This window comes from Pygoscelis adeliae, unplaced genomic scaffold (assembly GCF_000699105.1).
Source record: "Pygoscelis adeliae isolate BGI_AS28 unplaced genomic scaffold, ASM69910v1 Scaffold127, whole genome shotgun sequence".
In the NCBI taxonomy this organism is placed as follows: Eukaryota; Metazoa; Chordata; class Aves; order Sphenisciformes; family Spheniscidae; genus Pygoscelis; species Pygoscelis adeliae.
In genome coordinates this window covers 620,391-643,536 of record NW_008825208.1, presented here as the reverse complement: position 1 = coordinate 643,536, position 23,146 = coordinate 620,391, and the positions used below count along the sequence as shown (strand labels likewise).

Here is a 23,146-nt window from a genome sequence, read left to right as displayed (position 1 = left end):
TGGGTTTCTGTTCAAGCTAGTTATGAAAGTGCTGTGGATTCCTTTATAATTGCCAAAAAAACAAGTTGGTTAATTTCAGATACATATACTTGGCAGAATAACCTTTAAAATGTCAACTGCCTCCCTCCCCAGTAAATTTGCTGCTCCCAGTTGATGCTTAATAAGAAACTTCTGTAAAGGATCCAACACTAAAAAGAAAATGTTTGAGTTACTCCCTTTCCCTTTTTTTCGTTCCAGCCCTTCTTCTTGGAAAGAAAAGGGAGACCAACTCCCACCATCATGAGTCCAGGTTCAACTGTCACCAGTGAATTCTACAGCAAAAATAGCTATCCAAAGCAATTAGTAATTTTCAGCAGAATCTGGAGTCCAAATACTGTAATTTTTGCCAATGAAGTGTATGTACGTATCTCACCAGGGTTAATATACATGCATGCTTATTTCTGAGAACGTATGTCCCACCACGCACCCACAGTGTTTAGTACTTGTCTGAAAATTTTCAATTTCCTTTCAAGGAAATTTATTTTATTGTCAGATATGAAGAGTTCAAAACAAGTTATTTAAATTATTTTAGAAGTACATCTAATAATGTCAATCATTTGCTTAGAAAAGGTAACTTCATCTTAACCCTCTTTTCTATCTTAATTATGGCAAAGATTCCAGGAAAAGTTCTTTAAATTTCAATATCAGAAGAGAACATCATAACCGACACTAGACTTGTACTATTAAGCTAAGTCATTAGAAGTAAGCAGAAAAAGGAAGAAAGTTCAACATCTCCATTTGGATTTAAAAGCTCTACAACTTAAAACAGCTGACTTCTAAAACAAATTCTGGAAGTATTTTTGAAGAGTAAAGGAAGAATCTTGTGCATTTTATGAACCTGAACTGCCCCTTTTTAAGCTACGTTTTGGAAAAGTATCAGAGAAACAAGTCATAGACTTATTTGTATTAAGAAAACGGGATAGCAAACAAGTCACACCACACAAAACAAGAAAACTGTTTAATCCATGTGAGGAACACAATTCAGAACCTTCACTGAACCAGAAAAAAAAAGTGTCCAGGCATGTGTAATACCTACATATAACATACAATTTCATGTGTTTCTTGTTTAAGAATATTTAAATGGAAATGTCTGAAAAAATAGGTATTCCCTTCCAATGGGTACAACGCTAATACAATAGAATTAAGAGAGTAAGAATATGAAAGCAAAATTTAGAAAGCTTTAACTAAAATAGATCACTAACCTAAAGCTGTTTTCAAGAGTTAAGAAGACATAGCTGGTGAAAATTTTCTTTTCAAATTCTCTATGTTTACCTCATGCCACACAAGTTCTGAGACTTATTAATACAGATCATCAGAAATCACTCTGTGGTATCTGTAGCTCTTTGACCATCCCACCAAATCATCCAATTCACATGGTAACTATGTTAAGTGACAGATTCCCACTAGTCAGAAGAACATAGTTTAGATTCGTTATGCAACTCACCAGACAACAGCAGAAAAAAACATTGCACCATTGTAAGTCTAAATGCCCTGATCAAAGAGAAATGTTTCCCCCCCACACACATAGGCGACCATATTAAATAAGACTTTATCTTTAGCATAACAGCAATTTTGAAAGCATCTCAAATCCCTACAGAATTGGTTCTTCTCTCAGTAGACTTTTTTTTTTTAAACAGTTCACCATTAATATTCCTTTAAAATAGTAAATTCTATTCAACCTCACATCAGCTGAACAACAGCTACTAGATAGATATTCAAGACAGGGGAGACAATGGGGAATTAAGGAGTTGCCTCATGTCAAAATCAGTCAGGCAAGTACTCATGCCAACATGTATTTCAAATAAAAATTCTGGTGTTTGGGTGATTTCTTTACTGTTTTTTCAGAGAATCCATGTCAGAGCACTCAAGAGCAGTACTATTTTGACAAATAATATTTTCAAGTATCTTTCCATTGAAGGCACCTCATCCCCATTACAACCAACAGGTATCTGAGACCAGTAACACAGAAAAGTTATATTCCATTCTTTTGCAGAAAGGGGAGGTTTTAGAAACATGAATACCTGATGATTCCCTGTATCAAAAGCTTCTATTGGAAACAGAAATAAATTACCTCAACAGGAGAAATCTTTCTTTTGCTATAATAGCCTCTCATTCTTTGCACATCCCGGGCATGGATTCATTGCACACCATCAACATCACAAACTTGCTCAAAGTAAAGCGGAGGAAAGATGAAAGAGCATATACGTTTGACAAAGTTTGTGGTTTATTGAGGGTTATTGATTTATTATTCCTTAATTTGAAGTACACATTTACACAATCAATGAGTGGATGATAACGGAAAAATCTCTCAAACACAGTAAGCGCCTGCGCGTGTGTGTGTTTGTGTACACATACCCTCAAGGTATGCAATGTAAGCAAAGTGTACGTTACTGGATAACACACAGATGGCTATACAAGTAGGGTTTTTTAAGTTACCTTCACATCGAAAGGCAGGTGACTCCAGTGACTTTCTGCACACAGTGCAAAACTTTCTTTTGTAATGTCCTGGAGGCCCAAAACAGTGTGCAACTGGAACCTGCCAATGAAAAATGCGTTAAGACATCATCAGCCACAACTTTCAAGGTGCCAGTTACAATTCACAGAAACTGCTTTATCATGCAAGACAGGACAGTATATACAATATAAACTTAACTAAGCCTGAGAACAAATATACAGGCAAATCATCCTTTTTAAAAAAATGTCATACTTAAAAATATATTTGAAATACTTTAAATAATTTTTTTTTTTAAAATATTTTTTAAATTCTTGGGTTTTAACATGTAACGTATATATTTTTAAGTGCCAGTCAGCTTCTTGATGATTCACAGTCCCATGAATCCAAAGGTTTCCTTTGGGTTCAGAGCCATGCAACTTACCTGGAATCACAGTTCCTCTCCTAAGTATTCTTAATTGAATCAAGGACGATTAAAGAGTAATAGTTGCAGGTGCACACAAAATACCCTAAAGACACACTCAAGACAATTTTTAAAAGCTCGGTGCTGCCACAGTCCAGTACCCTCCACGTGGCTTTCACCTATTCTCCGAATACAGGCCAGCCATCTGGCTGATCAGGACAGCGGCATTGGTCTCCCCCCACCCAAAGGTTCAAAGCCTGGATGGTACAGAGATCCAGCTCTTGAAGTACAACCATACTGAGGTTCTTGCTGACAGTAGGTGGAAGATGATACATTTCAATATCCTTTTGTCAAGAGCTGTACCAACAGTTTTAGCAAATGTATTTCTAGTATACTACTCACTTATCCTAAAAAGGTAGGTTTTTTCTTGTTTAGTGATTCATAATGAAGACTGGAAGTGACGGTACCAAAAGAACAACAGAAGAAAAGATGAAAAATTAAGAATAAGAAACATATTTGAGCTTTATACTTGTTCTAGAGACCACTCTTCCTACATGATGCACAACTTTGTTAAACTGACATTCACATCAGAAGAAGCATAATTGCATCTTTAAAATTCTAGAATCCAAATTACTTCCATAAAAGTTTGCCATGACTTAGGTATTTAGTATTATGCATCTCGCATGCCCTTCCTGATATGACAAACATATCAGACTTATCTTCTGGTTCTTGCATCACAAAAAAAAAATATTTCTAGTAAAGGCTGACAAATAGTTATTTAGGTGTGAAATGAAATTAATTATTTCCAGTAAAAAGTTGGAAATAATGACTTAAGTACACGTAGTCACAGATAGCTTCTTTTCCTCCCAGATGTACTAGTAAACAATCCTCCAAAGTTATTGAGCAGGATTTGAATTTTTCTCCCTGTATATTAGGGTTTTCCTGGGAACCACTAGCAGCAAATCTGACACATACTGGGAACACAGAATTTGATGACCCAGAAAGTTGCTTCCAGTTGTAAAGGTCTAATTCCCACCAGCATTTCTGCCTCTGAAAGCATGGGGACAGCTACACTGAACAATCCCGTACTTCCAGCATGCACAATGAAATAAGTGAGATAAAGTTTTGCCAGGCGTAACACAAGGAGAAAGGAACATTGCTGGAAGTTTAATCAAGAAAAATCACTAACCCCCAAACTGCAAAGCATGTGGTTCCTCCAGTCTTCCTCAGAATTAATCTTTGGGAGGTAAAGGAGGATGAAGAGAGGTACGAAATATGCCTGTGTTATCAGACATGAACAAGATCATGCACCGCAGTTGACTGGTCAAGCAGAGTCACCAGCTCATTACCCCAGATGACTGTGTTGTCTGGAGGACTCCTTGGTCCCTGACTGACCAGGAAAATGCCTGTCCAGATCCCAGGCTCCCCACCACGCTGAGCTGCCAGCGAATCTACCAAAAGGATTTCATATCAGTATCTCCAACATGATATAGTACAAAACATCCTTGCCTCCAAAAGCTTAAAATTTTTCCTTTACAAACGAGTTCAGGATTTAAAAACACAGACAAACCATGCTTTGGAGTCCATGTTCTACTCCCATCAACCCAAACAGAAATGTCATTCTCTGCAGCCCTCCAGCTCTAATTGACACAAAGTTCATGGTTGGCTTGCATTATTTTATTTTATTTTTTAAATCAGAATACTCTAGTCATATAATGCATGTTTATAAAAAGAATATATATCCTTGGAGAAAAAAAAAATCCTGGAGCGCCTGGGGAACTTCAATGAAACTGTCTTGGATTAAGTTCAAGGCTCATAATCCCTGCCCACTTTTCTTGCACTTTCATGCTACTTCTTCAGGGGAAAGGAAAAACCAAACCTCCCTGTACAGTAACAGACAAGTTACCTGGCTCAGCTATTCTGGAGGTAAAGTGCCAGAACTGTTTTCTCGCTCTAGCTGCTCCAAAAATAAAAGAAAAATCCAATCGCAGCTTGGTGGGAGGAAGGTCACTTGCCGAAAATTCATCCTACACAATGAGTTCAAGTGCAGAAAGAGATAACGAGAATGGCTACATGAGCACAATCCCAGCCAGACACAGCAACTGTGAGGAATACTGAAAAGCCCTGGTGGGATTTTTTCAGGAAAGCTTTTCTGCACATCCCAACCTGTCTTCAGATTTCAAGTGTCACCTTCAAGTCACCTGCCTGCCCTACTCCCACCACAGCCCCAGACACAACAGAGGCAGCTGCCGCCAAGGCAGCAGTATCCCCCTTGAGATCAGATGCAGAGGAGACCTTCTTTAGCTCTGGAGTGGTAATAACCTGCTCTGGACACCCAACATGAGCATCCGATCCCCTCAACAACCCGTGTTTGAAACACAGAACTTTTCTTTCCCTGGCCATGAGTCTGGCTATTTTATCTTACACCTGGCATAGAAATGCAGGCTTTTCATTATTGTCACAGAAAGATTCTGCTGAAGAAAAAGGATACTCCATAGATCAAAGGATCAAAGTAGAGTTTTGTGAAAAACAGTGTTTATTTTGGGAAAGACTGTGAGAAAGGACTTTGACAGGAGTCAAACTTGCTCAGGGTCTGACTGTACTGATCTAGAAGACTCAAGGGAAGGAGACCAAATTTAAATTCTGCAGTTGTTCAGACTCTGGTGACAATCCTCTGAAGTCTCAAGTCACTGCCAAAAAGAAGGGAGCAACTTGCTGACTGAAATGTTGGGTGGGATTAAAAGGGGGGGGGGGGGAGAAAAAAATCTGTTCCTTCAACTTCTTCCTTTCTGAAACAAGCCAAAAGAAACTCTGTTTATTATGACTGGTCTTTCTAACTTGCTTTAGAAGTGACAGGTATGAAACCAGTGCAGAGCCTGGTGGGAAATGGGATGGGAATAAGATGGAAAAAGAGAAAAGTTAGAAGAGCAAGTACAACATAACAAACTCATCAATCACATCATGTTTCTCCCAGCAGCTCCCTACATTTCTTTTGTTGCTGAGCAAGTTTTAAGCACCCAATACATAACAAAAAAATAAAAAATCAGACTGGGAGAGCCAGTGAGGCAGCATGACAGAATATGAAATGTTACGTATTATTCTTTAATTTATATCCACCTGTGTCTTTAATTTATATCCACCTATGTAAGTACAGAAAAGTACAGACACATAAGGTGGCCTACAGAGAGAAAGTTAATAATTGATGAGTTTAAAACCGCTTTTCCGATACAACTACTTAAACTACCTTATGCAAACCACTAAAATCAATTTCCGCAGAAAAAAACAGAAAATTTCTGCTAGTAATACCATTAGACGACATCTAATTGCCCTTACGGTATTGATCAGAAGCCCATCAACAGAAAGTGTAGTGGTAACACTCCAACATAAGCTCCAGAATGACTTTGCACTCATGGACAAGATACTCCTAGTGCCTATTTTGTTTCCTGCCATCTGTTAAGAAATCCAAAGCATTACAGAATGTAACACATTTCTGTAAAAGTTCATATCAGCCTGTAATAAAATTTGATCCTACAAAAGCCTAAAACTTAGATTCTAACCCCTTCAGTGCAATCTGTGCAAGTGCACAGCAGTTCTGCATCATACAGAAAGAACAGCAACAAAGTGCTCTTAACATACAAACTTCGGAAGAAAAAGAAAGGATAGAACTGTTTTCTTTCAGTAGTGCCTTTTAAAATTGTTCCTCATCCTGAAATGCCACAGGGTATCAAGCATGTGGCCAACAGCAGATCATGAATTTAAGTGCACTTCCACTGAGGTGGACTCACTACATACAGAGCAGCCCAGTGTCCTGGTTTCGGCAGGGACAGAGTTAATTTCCTTCCTAGTAGCTGGTACAGTGCTGTGGTTTGGATTTAGGAGGAGAACAAAGTTGGTGATAATGCACCAATGTTTTAGTTGTTGCTAGGTAATGCTTACACTAGCCAAGGACTTTCTAGTTTCCCGTGCTCTACTGACTGAGAAGGCTGCAGGTGCACAAGAAGCTGGGAGGGGGCACAGCCAAACTGGCCACAGGGACATTCCATACCATGTGACGTCATGCTCAGTACATAAACTGGGGAAAGCTGGCCGGGGGGGCCGCTGCTCGGGGACTGGCTGGGCATCGGTCGGCGGGTGGTGAGCAATTGTACTGTGCATCACTTGCTTTGTGTATTATTATCATTTTATTCAATTATTAAACTGTTTTAATCTCAACCCATGAGTTTTCTCACTTTTACTCTTCCAATTCTCTCCCCCATCCCACCGGGGGGGGGTGAGCAAGCGGCTGCGTGGTGCTCAGTTGCTGACTGAGGTTAAACCACGACACCCAGCTACCACCCAAACCCCCTGGTTCAGGGATAGACTCAGGCCAGGTCAAGTCTTACTGGTCTGCAACCTTCTGGGATACCTCAGCAGGGAAAAATACAGCTCCAGGAAGGCCTATTCTTCACCCAGCTACAGCTGCTTTTCTACCAACTCAGGCAGAAGAAAGTTTTTAGCCTGAATCCTGAGCCAACAACTTCCAGGCTCAAAGGGGAACAAGAGAAATACAGATATACCAAATGCCAGAGTGACAGCTGCTGTCTTAGGCAGTCTTAAAAAAGAACAACCTACTAAAAACTTTTCCTAGGCCTGTGTCTAAATATTGTTTTGCCCACACATCTCCTTCCCCATCACAACAGAGAGGCTTGCACTTGCCAGGACTTTGTAAAATGCACCAGACAGACTGGTCTGCAGGACCTACAGTAGTGTGAGGCTGATGAGCTTCCAAGTAGGAAAGGGTACACAGAAATAAGGATACAAACACTCTCACAATAGCCTCTAAAGGTTAAACAAAAGGAATTTAACTTAAGGTCACTAGTTTTCAGTTAAAAAACACTGTGGCATTTTAAGGATAAGCACAACCAGCTCTGAAGCAACCATCTTCATTAAATGCCCACAAGGGTAGTCACATGGGGTCTTCCACAAAGACTGCTCTCAACATAGGGCCAAAAAAAATTGCTGATGCAAATTAAAATGGTGTTTCTGAAACAAGAACATCTTCTGTGGATTCTGATGTTTCCAGCGCAAAAGTACTTCCTTATCTAATGCTCCTAAGGTTCACTCTGACACCAAAAACCTTTGCTCTAGGGACGTAGATATGGTGATCACATCTGAGTACACCCCATGATTATTCTGTCCAGGTTAATTAAGTGCCTAGACCACACCCTCTCTGAGAGAAGTTAAAAACTTTGTGATTCAACTTTTCCCAGTATTGACATCTTTTACAATTACTTACTTATTACTTGTATAAGAGCTTTCCACTGCAATTAAAAACTTGCTTGGACTAGCATTTTTTGTACTGGAAAGAGAAAACAATATGCAAAAGACAGTCACTCCTTGCTTTTATTGCTACAGAGGAAATCAGTGTCCATCTCCTTTTATCAACATAACAATTAAGAATTAAAAGAAACAAACACAGTGACATCCTATACCACTTCTGAACCTGAAGAATCATTGATACAGCTACAGGGCTCATCTGGGAGTTCGCAGGCTACCAGGCAGCTTGCATCAAGTTTCAAGAGAGCATAATGAGTTTATGAACTAGGCAGTACTAGCCCTTCCCTTTCACCTCAGGGTTAATGGGACTATCACTCCGGGGAGAAAAGGAGGAAAACTTGGTGCAGTGCCAAGATTACCAGAAAGCAGTTTTACACCTCATTTGGCTTCTAAATTATGCCATGTGGCTGCTACACTCCAAACAACTGCCTTGCTGAAACAATGCAGGTTTGCATTGCAAGTGTTGAAGAACTAGAGACAGACATTCTTGGTGAAGATCGTCAGGGCTATCCAGCAAGCGCCCAGATAGAATCATAGAATGGTTTGGGTTGGAAGGGAACTTTAAAGGTCATCTAGTCCAACCCCCCCACAATGAGCAGGGACATCTTCAACTAGACCAGGTTGCTCAGAGCCCTGACCAACCTAACCTTGAATGTTTCCAGGGATGAGGCATCCACCACCTCTCTGGGCGATCTGTTCCACTGTTTCACCGCCCCCACAGTAAATAATTTCTTCCTGATATCTAGTCTAAATCTACCCTCTTTTAGTTTAAAACCATTACCCCTTGCCCTATCGCAACAGGCCCTGCTAAAAAGATCAGCTTGGGGTCCAACTGTTGTTAGGACACCCTGTGAAAAAACCCTCACACCAGCAAAGCCTCTTTATCACAGACAAATAAAAGGGGAAGAAGAGAGATAAGAAAGAACTTTCCCAAACTTGTTTTTATACTATAATATAAAAGAGGAAACATATTAAGCATATATTTTGCGAAGTCAAGTTCATGTTACAGATCTAACTCCACCACCACCACCAGAAAGATACAAGAGGGGCAGGATAAAATGTCCCTTGACTGATGCATGTCAAATACACAGTAATTTGAAGATGAGATGTAACAATAATATGCCAGCCAGCTTATTCACAAACATTGCATTTCAGCCTGTCTTCTATGACAGCCTGCTGGGCGAAGCAGTAAGAGTTCAGCAACCATTCATTGCAGCATTTTTTAATGCATGTTGATATAAAACCTCCAACACCTGCAACTACCAGCAAGGAATGATTTTCCAAAATTGATTTCTGATTTTTTTCCCCTATAGTCTCCAGAACTCCCACCCAATTCAACCACATCGAATTCTCCTTCCCAGCTTGCAAAGCTCTTTCCTATTTGTTAAAATATCTATGAGCCATTCACAACAACATTCCTTAAAAGCTAATTCTCTGAGGCAGTCACACAAAAATCCATTGGACATTTCTGGCAGCTGAATGAGACTGGGGGATTTATTATTCCAACGCAAGTGAAGCAGTAACCAAACCTTCATGGTCTTTGTCTTGCACTTTGCTGGAGCTTCCCATTGCTTCTTGGGCAGGGCACAGAGGTAGGGAGAGAAAGTAAACAAAAAAGAGGTTGTGTCCCAGTACAGAAGTCCTTCAGCTGCAGAAAAATGAGATGATGCTGCTGTTCTTTATACAAAGTATGAAGTGTCCAATACAGAATAGATTATCAGAAGGTGGGCTAGGGGGACTTACTCTAACCTGAGTATCCTTTTTTCCTCTCTTCTACTTTCAGTTCATGAGAAACTGACCCAAATAACCACCTGCACACAGCTGAATCCAGCAGCCAGAGGGAGAGACTCAGGTCAGGAGGCAAGGGCTACACACCTGCTTGCCCAAGCAGAGACCTCTGCGAGTTCCCATTCACTATCACAACCCATGAACGCAGCGGCTACCCACGTTCAGAACTACAAAGCCAAGTTTTATTTTTAGCATAGAAAGCTTCAGGAGAAGCTAATGACCTAAACCAGCATTCTTCCATTCTAGACAACCTGGCTTTAGGAACAAAAGCACACAAGAAAGTTTCATGAGCAGCCTATCAACCCTTCTTGAAGTGGAAATGTTCAGAAACCATTACAGCAATGCACCAACACAACAACAGGGAAAAACAAGCATAGCAAATGCCTAACTTCCATTTAGTTTTCAAAGAACAGTTATATAGAAAACACACACACACTTCTATGGCAAATCTAAGGGGTAAAAAACTTGCAATACACCTTCAATTCCAACCTAACAAGGGAAAATAAAACTTCACATTTCACACCCAAAGAGGTTTTGGTTTCACTGTTATTTTGTTTTTTCTTGGGTGTTTTCGGGGTGGGGTTTTTTTGCTTTGCTGTTTTTTTGGGTTTTGGAGAGTTGTTTGTTTGTTTGTTTTACACATACCTCAGGGTAGGCAAATACTTACGGGAATGTAGGGGAGAGAGGGTTTCAATTTGGAAAAGTTGCTGAGACTTGACCAGTGAAACAAATCATACCCCCTGCAAACCGTAAAAAACCCAAACTTGTTCAGAAGACTGATCCATGAAGTCTTGTTCTGAAACATCATGACCTGGATCCAGTCTGGAACACCAAATGCAGGTGATAATGATTAACAACAGTGCAAAAAAATTCTTAGAGCAGCCTTAAGAGTGAACTCATCAAGAATGATCTGAGGCTGGATGCAGTCATGGCATGCTTGTGACTCTGTGAGCCTTTACTTAACTCTGGGAAGGAAACCCTACTCTCAGGATTAAAAGTTTCCATGAAACATCTGCTGAAAAATTACTCTCTGACAGTTTGACTTAGTATGAAATGACACACATTCTGATGAGCTTTAACAATTGCCATCTTCTCTAGATGAAATCCAGGGGATTAAAAAAAAAAAAAAATCTTATTTCTGTAATACACTGAACATTGACATACTAGAAGGAACTATCAGAAAAAAATCCCACCAGTGTTCCCTCCTACGTCAGACCTTTTCATAAATAAATAATAAATAATCTGAAAGGAGAGCAGGGAGATTAAGAAAATAAACTTTCCACACATTCTATAAACGATTATCATTTGGTTTTTGCTCTGTTATGTTTTTTAAGCAAATGCCAAGTTCAATATTTACTTCGACAGAGCCTGCACACAAAACGACGTCTCCCATATGGCAGACTTCACTTGCACAGCAGACCAGGATTAATGCAACTTGGATGACCATGTCAAGGAGAACAAGACTGTCCAGAAAGAATAGCACAATCCAGTACTTTCAAAACATAATCATTATAGCTCAACAGGGATAACGCAGAAGACTCTTCGCAGCTAAATACAGCAACACTGAGCTGCAAACAGCTTTGAGGGCTGACAAAACCACTCAGATAAAACAAATTTTACTGCACAGCAAGGACAGTTAGATTTTATGTGTAAACAATAAACAGATAAAATTCACGTTTTGGGGCAGGTAGAGAATGGAGACTGGCAAAAGAAAAAAACTACACTGACATCCATGACTGATGCAAGTGGAAACAGTAATATGTTTAATGAAGGATTTTTACCATACAAAAGCAAAGGAACAAATACTATTTTGAACAATGATTTGAATTTAGAGCAAACTCACAAAAGAAGTAGTCACAAATGTTTACAACTCTGACACTCTGAATTAAATGAACGTTTCCTAGTTGGATTTGTACCATCCCCCCAAAGGCCCCTGCGAAGATACCTGTATCATCTGACTCATCGTTCCTCTTCCCATGCTACAATGACTGATCGCCAGCATACCAAAACAGTAGTAGATGCTAATTCTTAGTAATAGCATTTCGCATTATCTACATGTCCCTTTACTGTGGGTTCGAAGACTTAGAGCAATATTTCTTAGTATTTCATTGGTAACTTTCTTTGTATCAGACACTTTTTTGCCACCTAAGTTATACCTCTCAAGATGAAAAGTATGTGGGGAAGAGGAAGCGTGTAGCAAAGCCTAACAGCATTATCATCTAGACAAAGCAAATTTAAGAAAAATGAGTGGCTAATTTCTCTCTATCCAATTCCTGTAACTCAAGTTACATATTATTTTAAACTTTCCTGTCTCAGCCCCTACATAAGTTTCCACAACATAAAGGAACTTGTAAAGCTTTTTAGGATATCTTATTTCAAAGAAGGGAATCAGGTTCCCTTCACAGGTTCCCAGGTCTACACAATGTGTTCCCATAAATGTGCTTTTAGTTAGTGAGGTCTGTAATGCACGATTCTGATTTTACAGCCATGTCTCATTTGACTTTTGCATATGGCTCCTTAAGGTATTTGTAGTATTTCTCCACTAAGTTTCTCATCTCCTTCTTCCCTTTTTTTCCCTTTCCTGTCATCCTTTCCCAAGTGGATAATACACTTTGTTTTGTCCTCAATTTAGCTTCTTAATACCTTAGTTGCATCCTATTATCTTCTTTAAAGTTGATTCATCTTTCACACCCTTTAAAAGCAATCTCTTAAGCATGAAGTCTTGTGGGAGAAAAAGTCACATGGTATCTGAAAGCAAGTACTTTATTAATTATTAAAATAAATAAATTTGAATTATTTACATCAATTGAAGTCCTGCCCTCTGATTTTTTGGCTTTGAAATCCTATGCTTCTAATGCCGTGACCTTATTCTCTGGACACAATAAATAAGCAAATTCTTAAGATGCAGCAATCAATAGAAGCCAAACACAGCCCCTTCACTAGGCAGAGAAGCTTTAGCATTTTCCCAGTAAGATGTAACTGCTGTAAAAAATTTGGTGGTATACAGAGTTCTGCTTTAGTATGACACACGGTATCGTTTTCTGAGAGCACTGATGTCAATCAGTCACCCCACTCCATTATTGCAAGTCTTCCAGGTAATGACACACAAGTAAGAACATCTAGTAATATTTAAAGAATGCAAGTAACTACTCTTCCAAGACAGACTATCCACAGCCGCCCATAGCAGGGACTTTTCAAAGGAAATGTAACTTTGCCTTTGAGCAGCTATAAAAGCCTGTGATGACTAACACAACTGATTTAAGTATTACGATATTAACAAGCCACCACTATACTACACCATGTTCATTAGTGATAAATTTGTGCTATTATCCCAAGAAAGAGACAAGGCAGTGTGTACTTACTCACCCTTACAAGGCTAGGAGCAATACACGAGCAGGGTATCTTGACATGCTTGAAGCACTTTTCATGAGACATGAAGTTGCAAACTGCAGAAATAAAATAAGAACTGTGAGCAAGTCATCACAAACAAGGGAGACTGTAAAAAACAAACAAATAAAAAATCATATGGATTCAAATACAATTAGGAACACATCTTTTTTATCACATTTGCTCTCCCCTAGGTTAGAGAACATACATGACTGTCACAATTCTTGCAGCGCGTGAACTCCAGCTCGTTTTGTCACCAAGATGTTGGCAATGGAAAAGGAAGGAGAGTTTATCCCAATGCATTACAGGCCTACAGCAAGTCATGCCGTCCCACACTCTCTCTATAAGCACCAAAAAAGCTCTTAAATTTCCAAAGAGATTTTAAACAGTCTGAAATCCAAAATAGCTCTTTGATGTAGCCAAAGCAGATGGACACGTTTGAAAGTGAATTATGCTACAAGCTAGTGCATGTGACAGGAATAAATGGGAGAAAACACAGTATTGTTACAGACTGAGCATAATGGATGAAGTAGATGAAATTAAAGGTCACCAGTTGCATGCAGCTTTGAAAGTCAAGAGCAACTAATTATTTCTTTTACTGTGGAAGCAACAGGTTTAGAATTCCTGAATTAGAATTAGAAAACCCGAGCTCCACAAAGCACGCTTTCAAGCAAGACAGTGTTTGAAAAAATTATTTCTCATGGGGGTGATATTTTCCACAGCTTCTTACCACGGATTTACGTGATGTTAAGCTGTGCAAAGAAAATAAAGGATTCTTTATTTCATTCCCACCACCTCACATTAATTAGGAACTAATAAACCATGCAGCTATGGCTTTAGAGGCTTCCTTCTTTCAGAATTACTCTCTACCAGTTCAAGGGTGAAGCCTTACACAGATGCTCAGGCCCTGACCTCTCACGTGGAAGTACAGACCTCTCCCAATGCCTGGGTAGAAGATGACTTGCCAGTGGCAACTGTTGCTGTACAGAGGAGGTATCTGCATGTCCCACGCTACACCACTTCCTAAGCTTCACCAGCAACTGAAAAAAAACCCCATGCGCTTCAAGCTTCCCATCCGCAGGCCATTGCTGTTACTGATTATATGTGGTAGTGCCATCAAAAGCAGACAGTTTTCCTCTCCTCCTCCTCCAGCTCACTGACTTCTGATTTCACAACACCACTTATCCCATGCCAACTCAAGCATTAAAATCCAGGTCCACTTCTCTACGCAGCTTACTGCCAGTCCATGCAAAGTAACCTTTCCTTCTGGTGGCACAAAAAGGATGACACCTTTGACACTGGTGCTCATCTTAATGTGAGCAGTAGGCAGATGTTTGTTTTTCATTAGTCTCCAAGTCAGAAAAAGACACAGCACTGCAAGTCACTACTGCATACAAACATGTTATTCATCATCCATGGTTGAACACGGATTGATTACTGCACCGATGAAAGAAAGTGGGAACGGAGCAGATCCAAACCTGCTGGGTGCTATGAAGTGTTATGTGCATCTTTAAGGTTGACAGCATTCCTGACTAAATGGGGCAGACAAGGGGGCAGTCAACGGAGGGACTGGAAACAGTCAACAGTCCAGTTTCAGACTGGAAACAGTCAACGAAGGGATGATAAAGCAGATTCTCAGAGCTGAAAAAGCAGATGCCCAACACATTTGGAGGTGGTCACTATGGAGGAAGGAGCACACAGCCCATCAGCACAGAGGAGACCGAAGAGAACAAAGTTATTGTCCAGGCAGAGGAAAGATGCATTTCCTGCTCCAGAAAACAGGTACAACCCCACACAGAGAACTGGTGAATTCTTATCACACTTACGTATGTCATCACAACATGGATATAGATGGACATAACCTACTCTCTCCTCAGGTCTCTGCAACATTTCTACTGATGCTTTTAGGAGGGTCAGCTGGTTGCTGAGAGCAGGTCTGCAGAGGCGGCAGGAGAAAAGCTACCTGCCCATTACCAGCTAGTCTGAAATTTACCACATATGCCCTGCCACCGCCAGAAGACATCTGCCCCAGCCATTTGTTTAGGCAGCCTCTTCACTGTCTCTCAGGTTATGCCCGAAGCTCAGCTGAACCTGGCTAGGTGAGAGGGACTGATCTCTGCAGGCAGAAGCATGGTGACAAAGGTTTCCTTGGCTCCAACCCACAAGAGGCAACAATATGAAGCTTCAAATATAAACAGGCAGCTGTCAAGAACTTCATAAAGGGGTGAGAGCTAGTTAAGGAGAAAGTGACATCAGTGACTAATGAAATTCAGTGAAATGGCACTGTTTCCCCTCGTTTTTCTGGTCCAGAGGCGGGCAGGCTAGAAAGGAAAGAACAGAGCAAGGCACTGCAGATTGCTCCCAAAAATTTTATGATCTGCAAAGAAGCAGCAGGCAACTGAAGTCTGCAAGAACAGCATCTCCAAGTGCTACTAGCTTTAAGTGCACACACAGTAACCCAATACACAAGTTAACCAAGCCCTACACAAACACCTCAGGGAATTCAGAGAAAGCAGCTCTGAATCAGCCAATCGAAGTGAGGTATGGGCATGGACCCTGAGAGATGTTCTCCATTTATTCAGACAAGTCACCACACCATACCACCCAAATTTCTCTTTTGCGGTGACAGAAGCAGCAGAACATGGTCCTGCATAACAAGAGCATCTCATGGTTCACCTGAGGAAACATCTCATGGCACAGAAAAATATACTAAAGAAGAATTCAAACTGACAACTTCAGACAAGCAGTAAAATCAAAAGGTGAATGAAGGTTTCAGACAAGGAGTAAAATAAGAAGGTGCATAAAGGTTTTAATTGTTTGACTGAGTGCATATAGAAAAGGCAATACATAAAATAATTAATTTCCTAAAATTTCAAGGGAAAGATTGAAGCATTTGCAAAGAATCAAATTAAGGAATATAAGGAAACAAACAGCAGAAGATCAGCAAGGCCCAGAGATTGTAACATTCTCCATGGAAGATTTTCACGCATTTTTCAGGAGGTACTCACACATCCCTCCTCTGCTTGTCACATGCCTCAAATTCGGCAGGGAGGATGGACTCTGGCTATGTGTCTTTTTCCTGTCCCACAAAATTCCTCAGGGGGTGAGCGAACTCTTACAAGTCACCATTTTGGTTTTGTTTTCCACATTCCCCAAAGAAAGAAAAAAAAAAAAATGGCAGCAAGACAAACTGAAGCATGAACAATATGGGGGGGGGGAATCCTGAATTTGTCTCAGTAGTCCCAGAGAGGCAACACCATTAAGCCTGAAGTTCTGACAGCCAGGATAGGTTTGGTGTTTTTTAAGGGGTGATGTTTCACCAGGGAAAACAAGCCAGAAGACACTGTGTGAAGTTTCAGGAGATGAAATGCAAAATTCAAAGCAATTTCAATTGCAGCACTCAGATACTGTAACCAAAACTGATGGTTTCAGTCAGGCTTGAAAGGCCAGCATGGATGAAGGGAGAGACAAATACTTGAGGTATATTTGAAGAAAACAGAGCCTTCAAACTGGACTTTGAATACAAGGCACCTATATCCAGGTTTAAGCTGCATGAAGCTATACAGCACTGAGGGAAGATGAACAGGTGTGATTTCAAGGGACATTGACAAAATCCACAAAATCATTTACTTGCAGGTTTGCGGGACTTCACATGGTCTCCCTGAGCACCTAACTACATGGTCAGGCATACAGCAGCAACTACATTTGACAACTTTCCCTTGCTCCCTTCCTCTACTCAATAATAAATTACTTCATTCATATAAAAAATTAGATATTCCTAACGCACAGCAAGAAGCCAGGTGGCTATCAGGCACCACAGGACTGCTCCCTGTCCACACTGAGCACGAGACGTGGCTTTACAGCAGTCTCTGCCCATAAGCCTTCACTTCCCAGGGACACTTTCCCTATCACATTTTGTTTGACTTGGTGATTTAATAAAGAAAAAGGTAATGTGTACATACGGCAACACCCAGTGAACATACAGCCAGTAGCTCTCCAACATAACACTTGCAAGAAAACAGAAAACATCTCTCTCCAGCCCTCCCAAGGAAGGCAGGAGATAAAAGCTGGGTATCACTGTAACTCAAGAGCTGTGTAACACTTGCTAGCAAAGCAAGGGCTGGTTACATCCTCCAATATGCCACACTTTTTCCATATAACCCTTGTCCTCTCTGTCCGCAAGATACACGTCAAAGCAGATCCGAAAAGCGGGAAGAAGAAAAAGGTGGATTATGTCCCATACAGACTCTAGCGATGTATCCGTGTCCCATGCAAACAATGGCTGGGTGAAAATCGCTTACAAAATATCAAATTTAACACATAATCTTCTCCCACTTTTGAAAAGATCACCCAGTCCTCAGCAAAATCCTAGAAGGTGTTGAAAATTATTTTTGTCTCCTCTTTGAGGAGATGCCATAATTCAGTTTTGCTGTTTTTCAAACATACATTTATTTGTAAATTTTATTTTAACATGTTAGTCTTTATTTAATTTTTTAACTTTAACAACTGTATTTATAAATCTAATTTTATATTTGCTAAACACTTTTAAAAGTAGAGCTACCAAACTGCTCTCCAAGGAGGATCAAGGAATGTTAACACAAAGACCAAAATGGATTTGATCCTCTCCTGCAAGTGTGATCAGTTTAACACAAGACTCACTGTGGACCTATTCACACATGCGTTCTTAAACCAAGAGCACTTCTCTCATTTCAGTGAGCGCTCGTTTTGAGCTTAACAAAAGCACCTGCAAAGTAAATTGCAATTCCTCCTCCAACCTTCTGTTGTCTGGATTTGTTGTCCTGCCAGTCATCTCCTACTCCTCTGCCTCTCATTCTGACATCTCAATTAACTTGCACCAGTACCACAAGCAGCAGTAATACTCTCTTCTTCTTCCAACAATTCCCTCCTGTTGTCTTCACTGCAGGGTGCCACGACCCATGGGTTCTGCAGGACGTGGTCTGGTACTAACACAGGAGCCATCACTCTTCTTGTTGCCACAGGTCACACTGAGGACTCAAAAAGAGAGAGCTCCTGCACCCAAAGACAGAGGCAAGTTCCTGCAGCCGAGCGCTCTCTCCATGCACACTTTGCATGCACTGGCACACGGCAGACCCACAGCAAACTTCAGTAACTCCCAAGAAACAAGAGTGTTTTGGCCAGCTGCCTGTCACAGAGCCAGCACTGGGAAAATCGCATACCCTGACATGAAGTGACACCACCACAACTCCTCAATATTGTCTGGATGACCTCGCAAACAATAATTTCATTTTGTTCGGCATTATCTGTGAGTGCTGTAACTCACTTGCTTGCATTTTGCTCACTTGCACAAATTTTAACTCCCAGCAAGCGCCCACCAAAGTTTCTTCTAATCTTTTAACAAAGGTTATAGATTACTGAATGACCTAGTTAACTAAAGGGCTTATTCTTAAGATAAACCATTAGCTCAGCCAGGAATGGCCTAGTAACTCAGAATCTTTTTCCCAGCTATCAGTGCACAATAAATTTTTCATTTCTGGAAAAATTTAAGTGCAATGCATTAAAGAACATACTCAGCTCATTAATGTGAATATAAATAAAACTAAATGAAAAGCAGTAATTCTCTGGGACATCTTGTTAGATGTAAAACTTGGAAAAAGTCCCTGTCTTGGAGAGTTTACTGGACTGGATGGCCTGTAGGAGTATTACATAAATGAAAACTCTACAGTCCTCTATAAAAAGTCCTATAAATTTACATACATTACAAGAAAGAATTACAAGGGGGCTATAAAAAAAAAAAAAAAGAAGAGGCCTTCTTGAAGATCTAATACTGCATGAAACTCCTATGGACTCACCAGCAGCTCAGCCACTGCATAGACAGTACGTGCACACTGTGAGTTTATATCATGGCACAGAGGTGGCTTTTGTGCCACTCCTCCCTATTCCTTTCCTAATAATGTATAGTATTGAATTTGCCTTTTTTTGACAATTACACACTGGGCACATATTTCCCTAGATGCATCATTACAAATCTAACTTCATTTCTTGCCTGATCTGTAAAAGCTGACTCAAGGTTCATCAACTTGTAAGAGTATTTTTTCCCCCATCATACACATCATTCATCGACCCCAGGCAATAAAATGGTAGATTAAAATTAATTCACTTAAAAGATGCTTCTGCAATCCTCAGCAGCTGATGCCCGACATGAACTCTCAGCTCACTACAGGCCTTTGTAGAGGGGGTGGTGGCCTGTTAACGAGACAGTTGAGTAGCATACGCCCTACTAAGACATCGCTGCCAGGAATCCACCTGCAACCTTGTTCGAGTTCATTGCTTCCCTCTATTGCTTCTGTCTGCCACTCAAACCCAGGCCTGAAGTCAATGTGGTTTTATTTTAGCACTTCACACGTCGTGAATGCCAACTTTCAGTTCCAGAGGGAACCTTCCATGCGCAGTACCCTCAGCTATATCTGTCTTCTGCTAAGATGCTCAGAAAAACAAGACAAAGAAAAGGCTGTGGTTATGGCTAGCATCTGACTCTGGCACGGGACCACCCTTTGGGTGCCCAGGGGAACGTTGTCTGTATTTTCTTGAGCGCATGGAAATTGTACAGGACAAAACAAATAGCTTCTACCAGATTAAATATTGGGCAACTTTTTTTTCAACAACAGGTGTCTGCAAGTGTTATAGATGATCCAAACACATCATCTTTAAAAGGTTATCTTTAAAAAAGGATGAAGCACAGTAGATGGAGAAACACGGACAAAGTCCTCATCAGGTATCTAAAGTGCAACTTTACTCCTCCTACCCTGAACTGGAATGTGTCTCTGTACTCACATGTATTTTAGGCTTAAAAATTTGAAGTATTCATTTTAAAAATCAAACACATTTATAAATAGCTTCCTGGACCAGATGCAGGTGGTACAATTATGTTCTCCCTATCTCCAGCTTTACGGCAACTTCCACTCTTTATCATAAACACCCACACCCCGAGATTCTGTCTCCTCCTTTTTCACATGACAAACTTCAACTCACTACTGCATTTTATATATCAATTAAAACTTACCCGTAATCAAATTTTTCTTTTTCCATCTGAACAAATCCCAGCAGCTGCAAGGAGCAACATTTTCTGCCAATCAAAGGCGGGCAGGTCTCTGAAAAACCAGGACCATGCCCCTTAACACTTCCTACCACACATTTCCAGACTTAGCCGTAGGAAGACTGCAACGGGCCACAATTGCCCCAAAGTTTGACTGCCCCAAGACAGTGGCAATTGTTTGAAGAGAACGGGTACACAAAAAGTCCAGCTCCTTACAGGTGGCAAAAGGATAAGATCACAGACATGTATCTTGTGATAACTTTGGACAGAGCCCGCATTGCTAGTGGATCGATCCAAGAACCACCTGTCTCCTGGCTGCAAACTCTAGGGTGATGAGTACCAGGAGTACGACTCTGTTGCTGTTTCTCCAGGGAACTGCTGGGGTTGGGTGAACTCCTTGGGAAGGTGAGAGCACAGGCACTTTTTACACTACCACATGCCGGGTGCAACAGACCACCGACCTCAGCAAGAAATCAGAGCCATCAAGTTTAGCAGCAGTCTCAGGGCAGCACAAAGGATATGCAGTGCATTTTCAAGCCTTGTGCTTCATAGCTAACATGACTATGTTTTAAATGCAACAGGTACTACAGAAAGAATAATGGTTCATGCCATTTACTCCAGAGGGGTAATTCACTCCAGCAGGGTGAATTTTTCAATTCCTTTTCAATACTTTCAGTAATTTTCATTTTCATTAACTCCAGTAGAGAACATTACTGTTAAGAGTACAGTACATCTAACTACGTAGTCTGAAGAGTTAAGGTCAAACTCTGTAAATCAGCATGACTCCTTTCAGCTTGCTAAAGCACAGCAATTTACAGAAGCCAAGATTCTTTTACTTCAAGTCAATACAGCAGATTATAAATTAGACCACATAACATACATCTTGTTTTTATCAAGATGAAAGAATGAATTAGGGGTAAATTATACCCTCAATAACATTCCCAGGCTTCCTGTAAAGTTTAGTGATGAGAAGAGATATCCATCAGTACTTCTGGCAACATAAATATTTCTCTTAAACAGACACAATTATTACAAATCTTTGTTCCATACATCACCAATTTATATAAGGCATCAACAACCCAGAAGAGGAGGGAGTATTTGAATTTACCAATGCTACATCAAGCCACTATTGCAAACTATTCTACAATTAGAGGCATTTCCTCTCCCCGAAGGCAGAGCTATTCTTCAGAATACAAATGTTCCTCAGAATTACAAAATATTCTCCAACTCCAGATGCCAAGCCTGAGAATGCTACAAATTCAGCAATTAACAGAAAGTCTTAGCATTTATCAAAACAAATGACTGTGGGAATTTAGAGGTCTCACATGATTTGCTCTTGAGAAGACACCTGCCAGAGATGAAGACATTCCTGAGCCCAAACGATGAGGGAAGCAATGGGATTTCCATCCTTTTCTTCTCAGATTTGCAAACCAAAACACATTCCAAGCAGAAAGATAGAGGAGTAGTAAAAACTCTGCTCTGCCAATGTCAAACATTCACACATTATAGTTCAGATAGCATGTTATTTCTGTGCCACATACCTACACTGTCAAAATAATTTCTACAAAAATATTTACTACTTTGGGCATGAATCTCAGTATGTCCCAGAGGTAACTGTAATGAAAGCACATAGGTAACACATTAATTTTTACAGAAAACTGGGCAGGAAGCAACCTCAAGAGCTCAGCTAGTCTGTCCTGTGTTCCTGACAAGTGTCAGCCAAACCTGCTCCAAAAACCCACCCAGGAGAGACAACCCACAGTCTCTCTGCACAGCCAACTCTGTGTTCTCCAAAGTCCTTACAGTTAGGAGCCTGGTGCTTCACGTCCAAACTAAACCTCCCTTATTACAAATTATGTCCAGCATTTCTTGCCCTGTGTACTACAGCCATGAACTGTTTATTTTCCTTCTCTTTGCAACTATTTCTGCAGCTAGGTGCCTTAGTGAGGCAAGGTGCTGGTTATTTTAACAAGTCAAAGAGGCTTATTTTGGGCACTTACTGACAGCAGAACAGAAAGGACAGCAAAAAACACATAAGGTGGCAAATCTTACCTAGTCTTTTAAGTGGTTATTCTCACCCTCCCCTCACAAAGAAGGAAAATAAGACAGTGCTCAGCAAGTGAAAAAACAGCTCTTTTTTAAGAGCACTGGCAATCACTGTTAGAATAAAAGAAAACAAGATGTTCTCTTATTGCTCCTCTTATTAAGGAAGGGGATGCAAATATTCGTTCAGTCCAGCCACCTTCCCCAGGGTTACCCTGAAACACAGCAGGGCCCTCTGCCTTCTGGTGGATCACCAAACCAAACTGCTTTAGTCCAGGACCTGGAAAGGCTTCTAAAATTCCCACTTTGTTTGCCAGCATTCATAGAGATGTCTTAGCTTCCATCTCGGTTCTGCCAGGGCTCGCAGTCATGAAACAGTAGCACTGATTTATAAAGAGGCTAGTTACAAGTGCTTGGGGAAGGAAGACACGTACTGCAGAGCTGAACATGGAAGAATCAGCTTGTTCAAATCAGTTTAATGAAAGTACACCCATGCACACAATGGCAAGGATGCCCAGTGCAGGAGGCGTAGCTACTGCAGCGTACTTAAAAGATGGAAGTAGGAAGGACAACTGCCTATAGATGGATGAGCAAAACAAACAAGAAATCTATCAAAGCCAGGGAGTGAACCAAAGCTTCAAAG

The 23,146-nt window shown here is 40.6% G+C and overlaps 1 protein-coding gene across 1 annotated transcript in view; it reads right to left on the bottom strand.

Moving 5' to 3' along the window:
- The window catches only part of DGKQ (diacylglycerol kinase, theta 110kDa), a 68,651-nt gene extending 54,263 nt beyond the window's left edge, over positions 1 to 14,388 (bottom strand). The window contains exons 1-3 of the mRNA XM_009328980.1: positions 14,298 to 14,388; positions 13,365 to 13,444; positions 2,476 to 2,575 (exon numbers count right to left, since the gene is read on the bottom strand). Of these exons, the coding sequence (XP_009327255.1) occupies positions 2,476 to 2,575; positions 13,365 to 13,444; positions 14,298 to 14,388 (271 nt within the window). The remainder of the gene's footprint in view (positions 1 to 2,475; positions 2,576 to 13,364; positions 13,445 to 14,297) is intronic.
- Between the last annotated feature and the right edge of the window lie 8,758 nt (positions 14,389 to 23,146).